At 37.9% G+C, this 12,900-nt stretch overlaps 1 protein-coding gene across 3 annotated transcripts in view; it reads left to right on the top strand.

Annotated features, from left to right (window-relative positions):
- KDM2A (lysine demethylase 2A) overlaps nucleotides 1-12,900 on the top strand; it is a 125,349-nt gene that overhangs the window by 95,262 nt on the left and 17,187 nt on the right. For all 3 annotated transcript variants that reach the window (XM_023738165.1, XM_004383669.2, XM_023738166.1), the window contains exons 10-12: nucleotides 417-532; nucleotides 4,437-4,563; nucleotides 6,282-6,676. In XM_023738165.1, the coding sequence (XP_023593933.1) occupies nucleotides 417-532; nucleotides 4,437-4,563; nucleotides 6,282-6,676 (638 nt within the window). The remainder of the gene's footprint in view (nucleotides 1-416; nucleotides 533-4,436; nucleotides 4,564-6,281; nucleotides 6,677-12,900) is intronic.

Genomic DNA, 12,900 nt, shown 5'->3' with positions numbered 1-12,900 from the left:
CAAAGCCCTATGTTAGAATTCTGATTGTTTACCTGCTATAGACCATTTTGGTCAAATACTTAAATCTCTGCGTCTCATTTTGTCATGAGGAGAAAACGAGAATCCATGTAAACTGTCTTGCACAGAGTCTCGTAGGTGCTCCAGTTAATGGTAGCAGCACTTATTAAAAGTTTATTACTTGCTAAGCACTTTATTTGCATTTTCTCGTTTAGTGCTCACCAGCAACCAGGTGAGGTATAATTTATCCTGGTTTTATAGAAGGAATTGAGGCTTCAAGAGATTAAGTAACTTGACCAACCACTAAGAAGAGGCAGAATCAGAAGAGAGCAGGGTCTAGGAGTCTGGTACTGGTTCTTTGAGAGAGCTGTGTTATAATGTGTTCTCTCAGCCACTGCTCTCCATTCCCTTTCTTCCAGGATGGATTCATGCTGTGTATACTCCTACAGATACATTAGTGTTTGGAGGCAATTTTTTACATAGCTTCAATATCCCTATGCAGTTAAAAATATACAACATTGAAGATCGGACGCGGGTAAGTAATTCTGTGTAACGGTTGTGAAGTGGTTTACTTCATTTAAGACAGATGTTAAAAGATCCATTGACAGTTAGTTAAAAGTTCAGTTTTGGGGAGTTAAAATGCAATTTCACATTTTGGGAACACTGAGAAAGATTAAAAATTTAGTAGGATCTACATGGTTGGTTCTGGGGACTCCAGTTCTTTGAGGTTCTTGGTAATCTCTTGAGCCATGTATTTTTCATTTTTATGCTTTTAGAATAGTTTGCTATAATGGGATTTATCAACTCAAGGTTCACAGCTTCAAATTCATGTCTCTCTTTATTCTGATTACTGTGTAACGCTTGAACTGTCTTTTATATATAAATGTATACATACCTCTCTCAACTGGGGTTCTATGAGAAAATTAAAGCCTACAGGAAATGATTTGTGCATCTTATTGTCTCAGTTTTCCCAAGGATGTTATATAGCACCTACTTTTCTAGGTGCCTAGAGGAGAAATTAATCTGTTACAGACAATGGAGGCCTTAAGGCAGTAGTTGGCAAACTTTTTCTCTAAAGGGCCAGATAACAAATATTTTAGACTTTGTGCACCACACAGTATCTGTCACAACTACTTAATGCTGCCTTGTATGAAATACTTAAACAAATGAGCATGGCTATGTTCCAGTCAAATTTGTTTATGGACACAAATTTGAATTTCCTATAATTCTCAGGTGTCACAAATTTTTCTTCTTTTAATTTTTTTTAACCATTTAAAAATGTGAAAACCATTCTTAGTTCAGAGGCCTTAGTAAAACAGACAGCAGACCAAATCCACTAACTGTTGTTTGCCAAGCCACGCCTTAGGGAATTGTAGCATAATTCTCTGTCAGAATTCTGGCTGGTAAGGGCTAAATAATATATGATGAAAGTCTAAATAGTATTGACATTAAAACATCAATTAGAGTATTTAGGAGTCATGATGTTGAAAACTTACTGTCAGTTCAACAGAAAAATAATAATACTGTATTATTAATAGAGATTAGCAGATGTGGAGAAATGTTAACAGTGAATCTAGGAAAAGGGTATACAAGTGTTCATGGAACTGTTCTTAAAACTTTTTGGTAAATTTGAGTTTTCAGGATTAAAAAACAGCAATTAGTAAAGAATTCACAACTTTCAGAAGGAATGATCACTGATCCATTTACTGTGAAGTGATCAGTTAACCATATGGTACCTTTTTTGAAACATTTGTTTAGGTTTAGGAGCTACTTACCACCTTATACACAAGCCTGGTATTATTGTTGAAGTTATGGGGATTATCCTATTAGTAGAATTAGAGGAATCAGTGCTTCTGAGATAAATTTTATAAGAGTAAATTTCTGCTTGTTTGTTAAGAGTAATGAAACTACAAAAGATAATAAGTAGTTTAGTAAGTTTGAAGTTGTAATAAAGGTATAACTGTAAAAATAGAATGTTTCAGAAGAAAAATACATAATTTTCTTGTTTAACTCAGAATCATTCTAAAAGGTAATACCACCCACCTGCTGTAAGATGTGGTCTGAAAATTAGTTTTTAGAAAGCATCCCTTTTTGTGGCTAAAATAATCGTTATACCTGTGGTTTAATTGGTTGTTCAGTTTCAGGGACCAGATACCTACTTGGTATTACTGTAGAATATAGTTAAGCAACAAAGGGAGAATATGTATTCCCTAGCATAGATAAAATCAGTACCTTACCTCTGCATGAAGTTTCCTAAAGACTGGTAAACTGGTAAAAACATGTCTTGATTTATCTAATTTCTAGACTTTGTATATCAGAAAATGTCAAATTTCCATATCTAACCTCGATATTTTTTATTTTTCCTAAGTATGGCTTAATTCTTTTATTCCAAATAAGGAATCCTTTTGTTTTTCTGTAAAATTTCATAAGATCCGCTACATACATACACACAGAGCGTTTTTTTAATTGCTTTCCACGCTAAGGAGCCCTGATGGCACAGTAGTTAAGAGCTACAGCTGCTAACCAAAAGGTCAGCAGTTCGAATCCACCAGCCGCTCCTTAGAAACCTATGGGGCTGTTGTACACTGTCCTCTAGGATCGCTGTCTGAGTTGGAATCTACTTGGCAGCAGTGGGTTTGGGGCTTTTTGGTTTTTCCACACCAAACTTTTATATGCCAAAACCAATACTAATATTTATAAACTTATGGTTTAATTTAAAAGAGAATATAGAGAATGTTTTACAAAAGAAATATAAAACATGTTGTAAATTCAAGGCAGTGTTATGGGTTAGCCATACCAATGTAGAAATTTATTATTTTAACTTGAGTGTTGGTAATTATTCAACTGGTAGCACTTAACATCGCAATAGTTTTTGTAATGAAGATTTAACAAAAAAGCAGTTCTAACCCAGCCTTAGAAATTGATCTGCTCTGTGGTGTTTGGCAGTATAGGTCAACTGTAGTGGAGACAGGTTGGGTTTGCAATACCTTGGCTATTGTTAATACAGTCTGATGAGTTGAAAGTAAAAAAGTCAAGAGTTTAATGCCCTTATGTTATATTTTCTTTTTTCACTATTACCAAGCTCTCAATAGAGTTCCAGAAGGCTTTAGAGATTGGAGCTGTCCTGAACTCCTAATAGAGATCCTTCTAGGAAAGTGCTGATATACTTAGAAGGCTAGTAGAGAGGCACAGTATTTTTTTTTTTTTTAACCAAATACCTATTAATTTCTTGTCCCCACTTACCAAAAATAAATTGACTTTTAAAGTAAGGAAGGAGAAGCTTAATTGTTACAGCTGTAGCCATGTAAAAGCCCCAGACTCAGGGCCTGGCTACTCTGCATTGGAAAGCTAACAGGACTGATAATGAAAAGTATATACCTCTCCTGCCTTGCGTTGAGGAAAGTGGTCTCCTCATTCCACAGTGATACCCTGTGACCTGGTGAAAGGTTCTGAAAAGGGACTCCCATCCAATTCTCCTTGATTCAGGAAGACTACCTGACATGGGGCTTTGAAAGGGGTAGGCGAAGTCATCTCTTCAAGATGGGAGGAGATGGGAACATTGTCAAGGGTTGCATATTCAAAGCATTCTTAAATTGTTTAGTTCATCTCTAAAAGAAGACAGCAAAATATGTTTAGGATAGTCGCCATCATTGGTCTTCCTCATTGATTAATCCATGCTGATTTTCCTTGTCATGGACTGTATCGGATCTAAAGGGCACTTCTTTTTATTCAGCTGGAATGATCTCATGCTACTTTTGGGGAGAAGGAAAAGCAAAAACTAAAGGCAGCGGCTGACTAGGTCATATGTGACCCTAATCTGATTTGTGAACACAGCGTGTTGGCAGACTACAAAGTACTAGGCAGACAAGCTGAGCTGAGAAGTCAGTAGTGGGGAAAATAGTCTCATGTCCTCAACTGGACCCAGCTTGAGACTGAGTCTCTAATCACATTTTCATATATGTAAGGACATTGTAAGAACACAGAACTGCAACTCATGTCCTGTTTTTCCATTAGTTTCTTTGTTCCACAGCCTTCTGATTCAGGGTAAAACTGTATAGTGAAGGCAAAAGTGTGTGTCGTGCCTTTGTATCCTAAGAACTCTAAAACAGTTTTCTCAGTTAAGTACAGTGTGTCTTACTCCAATATTTTACTCTGTCCAAAAACCCAAAATTTCCTTTTAATGATTTTCCGTTCAACCAAAACAACTTCTTCGTGGCTCCGAATAGTCTTTCCAAGTACCTCTTATTTTTAGTGATTGTGTCCCAAGACCAACATTTTCTAAGGTGACCGATCCATGTAAATTCCTCCTTCAAATGCCAACAGGCTGATTGGACAGGAGTTTTTCCTGGGTTAATTATTTCAGTGGCTCAGTTTGTCTTACTGTCTTTCCTTGAAAACTGTCACCAGCTTACTTTTCTCACTGTTCTGTTCCTATGTAGGTTCCAAATAAGTTCCGCTATCCCTTCTACTATGAGATGTGTTGGTACGTGTTGGAACGCTATGTGTACTGCATAACCAACCGCTCCCACCTCACTAAGGAATTTCAGAAAGAGTCCCTTAGCATGGGTAAGTACCCTCCCTGCCTGAACTTTCACACCAAGATGCTTCTTACAACCTGCAGGACTAAGGATGAGGCCATGAATATTTAGTAGGCTACATTGCTCAGTAGCTTAGTTTTTCTGTTTGTTTGTTTCTTTTTCTTTTTTTTTACTTATCTGCTTACTTAGAAGTATCAAAATTCATTGGTTTGTACTGAGGACTAGTCATAGCTAATCTCCTAACCACATGTGAATTACGAGGCTGAATGAAATACTCTGGGTATCGTCTTTGTCTGAGTTATTAGTACTTACCTTTTCAAGAAAGATGATCATTTGTCTATAATGTGTTTTGTTGGATAAAGAATGGTCTTTGGCACAATGAAAATGAGGATTGTTTTCATTATAATGATAACACTTATTACTATATTCCAGGGACTATACTAAGCAGTTTACATACATTATATTTTTAAAATTACCTATGATGTAGGTATTATTATCCCCATTTTACAGATGAGGACATTGAAGCTCAAGGAGGTTAAAAAACTTGTCCATGATCTTAACATTTAATAAAGTGGCGAAGCCATACCTTGAACCCAGGTTGGTCAGCCACTTAAAATTTATGCTCTTAACCCTTGTCCTTTGATGTTTCCCCGTTTATCAAGAAAAATATTTTATTGGATGACAGGATTGTTTTATTAACGCTTTTTTACTTAGGCTGTTCCATGCCTTAAAATGGAGAGGAGCCAACATTGTAATGTCCTGTAGTCATATGTTTCTATGGAATCTTCAGCCCAAGCAATATACTTTTTTGCCGTAGCATTTTCCTCTTACTTCATAACTTTGCTCATGTTTATATTCTCATTTGAAAATAAAAAGTGTTCACCCAACTATATGAAAGCAGTATACAGAATTGTACGTGCAACATGATCGCAGTTTTGTTCAAAAATATATCTAATGATAGTCATACACACAGGCATAGAAAAAGATGGAAAGAAAATACAGCACACTCTTTAATTCTCATCCCAAGAATAGTGTGATAAAGAATGATGTATTTATTTCTTTGCATTTTCCTGCATTTTCTAAATTATTGGTAGTGACTGTGTATTACTTTCATCATCATCATCATAAAAGACCAGTGAACATTTTAAAATCCTTTCATAAAACTTTTAGTTTTACTTTGTTTTGAGTATCAAAATCTTCCTTTTTCAAAAATGTGTACTTTGTTTTGTTTTGTTACCTATGTTGCTAAACTCCAAAGCTTCAGTTTTATGACGAAAACTTCGGATGAAACTACTTTTTGAATCTATGTACTTCATACTGTCTATTCTTTTAAAAGATAATGAAATCATAATCCCAAATTTAAGCTTGAACTTGAAACTGATTTATAGCCACTTTCATAGGTAACTTGCTTCTAGTACACGGTTCAAAGACTGAGCCCTTCCCAACTTTTTAAAAATCCAATTGACCATTACCTCAGTTGTCCTGCTAGGTCAGGAGCCTACTTCTACCTTTAACTGTGATTTTCAGCAGTGGACTAAACAGCACCTATGAATGCTTTAGGGATATGTAAAAGGGATGTAAAACCAAGAAGAAAGCCACCTAGGAAAATAGGTTGGAATAGGGAAAAGCCATGTTTTAAATGTGACCACTCAGTCATTCAAGATTCCTTCCATGCCACCTATTTGTCTGGTTGATCATATGGCCCAGCAGCATGTTCTTACTGCATTTTCTTCTTCCCATTGGCAGATTTGGAGTTAAATGGGTTGGAGTCCGGAAATGGGGATGAGGATGCAGTAGATCGAGAGCCCCGGCGCTTGAGCAGTAGGCGTTCTGTCCTGACTAGCCCTGTAGCCAATGGGGTCAACCTGGATTATGATGGACTGGGCAAAGCCTGCCGAAGTCTTCCGAGTCTGAAGAAAACCTTGTCCGGTGACACATCCTCTGACTCTAGCCGGGCTTCCCACAATGGCCAAGTGTGGGAGCCCCAGTGTAGCCCCCGAAAGGACAGGCAGGTACATCTGACCCATTTTGAGCTTGAAGGCCTTCGCTGCCTTGTAGATAAGTTGGAGTCTCTGCCACTGCACAAGAAATGTGTCCCCACAGGGATAGAAGACGAAGATGCCCTCATTGCGGACGTAAAGGTAAGGGCTTGTTGTGTTGAGTGACAGTCATGATCTGGCTAGGGTTTAGAGGGAGAAAGTACAGAAATTTGGATTACCTTTAATCCAACCAGAGAGAAGTTAATGTATGTGTGTATGTGTTTGTGTTGCTCAGTGTTTTGGTTCCTCCAATAAGGTTAAGTCCCAATTGTGAAAATACTAACATTTGTGTCTTCAGTTAGGATTTTAGTTCTAAAAACAGATTTCAGGCTGACCCCCCAAATAAAGGAGAACCGGAGAAAGTGTTTGTAGTAAGAAATATTCATTTAAAGAGGCCTGTTTCAGGGCAAAAGTGGCTGATAACAGTCTCTAGGAGTCTCACCTCAAGCAGATTGAGAGGAAAGATATTGTTCTGTGTTTGGGTTATGTTAAGAGTAGGTTTAGCATCTTTAGTTACAAATTTATCTATTATTAAGACTCAAATACATGGGAATAACGTCTGACAAAAGTGTCATTTTAAGCATAATCCATCCTATTGCTTTATCAAGTTTCTTCATATTGTATATTTTTCTTCTTTTTCAAGAGGTCTCCCAGCATCTGTAATCCTCACAGCCTAGCCCATTCCTCATGTATTAGTCTCAAAGAGATGAGCTTATTTGTAAGAAATCCTGATATTTGAGCTGTCTGAATTGGAGGGAGTTCTTTTAAGTCTTTCCTCATAAGTGACCATTAATGTGAGCACCAAAAAATATAAAGCTAGGAATAGCAATTTTCTTTTTAAAATCAACTAGATGTTTGGAACTGTGTCTTGGGTACAGGACGTGACTATGTGTGTTAGAAGGCTAGTCCACAATTTGTAATTCATGTTATTTAAAAAACATGTCACATAGATTATTTTAAATCACAGAAGAATTTATGGGGAATAATTTTATGTGACCTCAAGGAAGACGTACTAAATAAATGTGTTACAGTAGGTCCCTTCCAGCCCTGATTTCTGGTTCAGGTTTTCCTTGGCCACCATATAATCATCTGAGGTGCATCCCAGCTTCTGCCAGCCATCTCAGGAAAGAATTCCAAAGACTGGGATGTGACCCGAACTTATTTAGCTGCAATTGACTTTTAAAATTTTTTTTTATTTTTATAATTGACATTTTAATTATATCTTACATTATTTATATATCACTGAAAAGCTAAAAAATTAAAGAGGCTGAAAAAAGTCCTGGTAATCTGGTGAGGCTGGCGCTCTTCAGTAGTGATAGAAGCTGGACAGTTGCTTTTATAGTTTGTTTTTATAAAGTTTGCTCTAGAAGAAGCATATGGTGTCACCGTGGCTTATCAGCATAAAGGAGGAAATGACAAAGGTCCAAGTAGGTGTGGTCCCATTTCTATAATGATTAATGTACAACTAAACAAACTTAGCCATACTTTTCCAGACTCACAAACTAGGTCCCAAACTCACTTCCTGCCCTTGAGTGAGCAAAGGACATTTACGTTTTTTTCCTTTCCATGTGGTAGGATGTATATAATTCTGAGAGTTTGGAAGAGTGTAACGTCTTCTTTTCTACAGAAGTCTCTTTTTTATGTAGCTGTTCTGTTATGGATGCCTGTGGGAAACATTAATCTATGACTTTGAGGAGTTGTTAACATGAATAATCACCTTTAGGAACCCTAAGAAAAAAAGATTTCTAAGTTTATATCTCACTGACATTCTTTTGGCCTCAGTACCTGTATTTCTAATTCTTGACAAAGAAAAATACCTTTTTAGTCCATAGGAGCATCTATAGATAGATTTGACTCTGTAGCGATCGTAGGAAGCAGAAGCCATATTATGATTCATTGATCAGTTGTGCAAGGTCATGTGTCATGATAGGAATACACGAACTCCCTCAAGTAAAGTCACTGAGGTGGTTCAACTAGAGTAGTTAAGTAGGGATATTTGAAAAGGCAGAATGGTACAGTGGTATACTAGGCAAAAAATGTAGAAAGGTGTGGATCAAATATAAAGCAGAGTAAAAAGAGGCAGTGAGAAGGGAAATTAGTTAAGAAACATATAAAAAGGATTCTTAGCATTGTGCAAAGTGCCTATAGAGAACTCCCTGTGTTTATTGAGAATCACCAAAAAATATGACTGCCAACGCTGGCTAAGCTAGCGTGGCATAGAAGTCTGGACCACGAGGAACAAGTAGCCAGTGGGATTAGGTTGGGATTCTCCTGCAGAGGCTTGTCCACACCTTCTCTTTTTTACCCAACACCCTAGTTAGAATACAGCCATGTCAGGAGACTCAACTCTGCAACTAGTTGCACTTAAGATAAATGGATTCATTATTCCTATATTTGACCAGTCATGTTTAATCTGAGGTTCAGATATAGTGAGTTCAGAGCTTGAATACTTTGAGAATCTGAGGGTCACTCAGAAGAGAAAAGCATTGGATTGGGTAAGTGCTGAATCCTGGCACAGCTGGGGGCTCTGTGGTGCTGGAGGACTGATGGCAGTGAAGATGACACTGCAGTAGAAGAGGCAAGCAAGCACAGACGCATCCCCTCTCCTGCAGAGAGAGAAGTGGTTTCCTAGTGCAACCTATATGGCTCTCAGAAGTAACTAGTAGAAGAGAAGAGAGGAAAATCGGTGTGATGGGATAACTATATTTTCATCTGCCCTATAAGAAATTTTTGTAATGTGGTAAAAGTGCTTTGAAGATACTAAAATGTTAAGTTATACAGTATTAAAGGAAGAATCATAGAATACAGAATTGGAAGGGGATTAGATGAAACACGGGGCATTAAAAAGTATTGACGAATAGGTAAAGTTCAGAAGAAGGTAATCGGATGTATAAAGTTCTGTTTGGGATGGGTGTGGGTAGCCTTGACTCCTAAAAGTTTACAAAAGGTAGAATAGGAGAAGTTGTGTCCTTGATGTATGTTGACTAAAGAGGCAGGACATGGAGCAGGATGTATAGCACAGTCTCATTAATGTAAGGAAAGAAGTCTGTTTGACGTGACAGCAGTCACAGCAGGGTGGCGGGAGGCACCTGGAAGCCTTTGAGTTTTTAATCAGACTTTATTGTTTTGTTTGTGTTTATGTTGGTAATACAGAAGCTTTTCATATATATGCATATATAAAATGAAGCTTTTAATATATTAGTATATCTGGCCACCCAACTCACTTAATGAAACAAACTCAGTGTTACTGACTCCTTTACTACTTCCTGTTTTCTCTAAAACATCTTGAGGAGCCTGCCAATGATACTGTGTCACTATCAAAGCTTGTTTCCTCCTCTTATAAAACAGTGTCTGCCTCAGTGGGGCTATTGTGAAAATTAATGATAATGTTAATAAGGTGCTTACTAAACAACATTATTACAGGAAAAAAGTGTTAAGAAATCTAAGAAATTCACTTATTCCCCACTGTGAGTAATGCCTGTCTACTCTGTGCCAGAAGCTAGGCTTAGACTTGGTGGGAAATAGGCAACCAGGCCGTGGTCCCAGCCCTCACGGGGCTTACAGTCCATTGAGGGAGGCAGGTTTTGAAGTGGCATCACAGGTTTCCAGGTGCTGTACGTGACATAGAGCACCGAGGGAGCATGAAGAGGAGGGTGGTCACCTCTGTCCTGAGGGAGGGGATGCCAGTCTGCTTAATTCACCAGTTAATGCACTTTCCTGTTAGATGACTACAACATTGTGTAAATGGAAAAAGCTCTCAATTTATAAATTGGCAGTTTATACTTTGTGGTGTAGTAGGCTACTGCTGCTTTCACTCAAAAGTCTAACCATTTATTTTGTAACTGTGATCTAAAAATTTACACTGGGCTTTATCTCAGGAGTATGATGAGGCTGAAGCAGTTATGGTAATAAGTATATACAGAAATACTAATCAGAAATTTTCTTCATCTGACGCTTTAGGGGGCGACTGTGGCATTAATAAAGGGAAGAACTAGCAGAAGACCCAGTGTAATACCTCTTAATCCATCAAACGAGATGTTTTCTAGAAAAAAAGTAACCTGTACAAATAGAACTTCATTTGTTGATTTTACTAACAGGATAATAATTCACACATTTTTACTGAGTAGAAAGTTTTAAATACTCTAACTCAATTACGGGACATAAAAGATTAAAATATTTATAATTCTTTAAAATATTTTCTTTGTATTCCTGTATGATATGCCATGTTCTTGCTAATTCTGATCTTTTGTACCTATCTTTTATTGTGAATTAATAGGAGAAAGGAATTGTTGTTAGGTGCTGTCGAGTCAGTTCTAACTCATAGTGACTCTGTGTACAGCAGAAAGAAACACTGCCTGGTCCTGCGCCATCCTTACAATTGTTGCTATGTTTGAGCGCATTGTTGTACCCACCGTGTCAATCCATCTGGTTGAGAGTCTTCATCTTTTTCACTGTCCCTCTACTTTACAAAGCATAATGTCCTTCTCCAGGGGTAGTCCCTCCTGATAACGTGTCCAAAGTATGTGAGATGAAGTCTCACCATCCTCGCTTCTAAGGAGTGTTCTGGCTGTACTTCCAAGACAGGTTTGTTCATTCTTCTGGCAGTCTGTGGTAGATACAATATTCTTTGCCAGTACCATAATTCAAAGGCATCCATTCTTCTTCGGTCTTCTTTATTCATTGTCCAGCTTTCACATGCATATGAAAAAAAAACATTGCCGTCAAGTCAGTTCCGACTCATAGCAACCTTATAGGACAGAGTAGGACTGCCCCATAGGGTTTCCAAGGAGCGGCTGGTGGATTCAAATTGCCAGCCTTTTGGTTAGTAGCCGTAGCTCTTAACTACTGCACCACCAGGTCCCCCACATGCATAGGAGGCAATTGAAAATACCATGGAAGAAGCTCTCAGTTTATAAATTGGCAGATTGTTTTCTTTGTGGTGCAGTAGGCTTCTGCTGCTTTCACCCAGAATTCTAACCATTTGTTTTATAACTATGATCTAAAAATTTACACTGGGCTTCATCTCAGGAGTATGGTGAGACTGAAGCAGTTATGGTAATAAGTATATAATCGGAAATTTTCTTCATCTGACATATGTAGTCTTTGATCTTCATCAGTTAGGGCTTCAAGTCCTCTTCACTTTCAGCAAGCAAGGTTGTGTCATCTGCATAACGCAGGTTGTTAATGAGTCTTCCTCCAATCCTGATGTCACGTTCTTCTTCATACAGTCCAACTTCTCGGATTATTTGCTCAGCATGCAGATTGAATAAGTATGGTGGAAGGATACAATCCTGACCCACACCTCTCCTGATTTTAAACCACTCAGTATCCCCTTGTTCTGTTTGAACGACTGCCTCTTGGTCTATGTACAGGTTCCATATGAGCAGAATTAAGTATTCTGGAATTCCCATTCTTAGCAATGTTATCCATAATTAGTTATGATCTGCACAGTTAAATGCCTTTGCTGTTGACTGATAGAACACAGATAAACATCTTTCTGGTATTCTCTGCTTTCAGTAAAGATCCATCTGACATCAGCAATGATATCCCTCTTTCTGTGTCCTCTTCTGAACCCAGCTTCAATTTCTGGCAGTTGCCTGTTGATGTACTACTGCTGCAACCGTTTTTGAATTATCTTCAGCAAAATTTTACTTGCATGTGATATTAATGATATATTGTTCTATAATTTCCACGTTCTGTTGGATCACCTTTCTTTGGAAGGAGCACAAATGGATCTCTTCAGTCAGTTAGCCTGGTAGCTGTTTTTCACATTTCTTGGCATAGACAAGTGAGCACTTCCAGCATTGCATCTGTTTGTTGAAACATCTCAGTTGGAATTCCATCAATTCCTGGAGCTTTGTTTTTTGCCAGTGCCGTCAGTGCAGCTTGGACTTCTTCCTGCAGTACCGTCAGTTGATGATCATGTGCCACCTCCTGAAACGGTTGAACGTTGACCGGTTCTTTTTGGTATAGTGACTCTGTATATTTCTTCCATCTTTTGACACTTTTGCATCATTCAGTATTTTCCCCATAGAATCCTTCAGTATTGCAACTTGAGGCTTGAATTTTCTGTTTGATTCTTTCAGCTTGAGAAAAGCTGGGTATGTTCTTCCTTTTTGGTTTTCTAACTCCAGATCTTTGCACATGTCATTGTAATACTTTGTCTTCTTAAGCTGCCTTTTGAAATCTTCTGTTTACCTCTTTTACTTCATCATTCTTCCATTTGCTTGAGCTACTCTGTGTTCAAGAGCAAGTTTCAGAGTCTCTTCTGACATCCATTTTGGTCTTTTCTTTCTTTCCTGTCTTTTTAATGACCTTTTGCTTTC

The sequence above is a fragment of the Trichechus manatus genome, unplaced genomic scaffold, assembly GCF_000243295.1.
Source record: "Trichechus manatus latirostris isolate Lorelei unplaced genomic scaffold, TriManLat1.0 scaffold00113, whole genome shotgun sequence".
Classification (NCBI taxonomy): domain Eukaryota; kingdom Metazoa; phylum Chordata; class Mammalia; order Sirenia; family Trichechidae; genus Trichechus; species Trichechus manatus.
The sequence above is the reverse complement of the archived record's forward strand: the minus strand, read 5'-3'. Positions and strand labels throughout refer to the sequence as shown.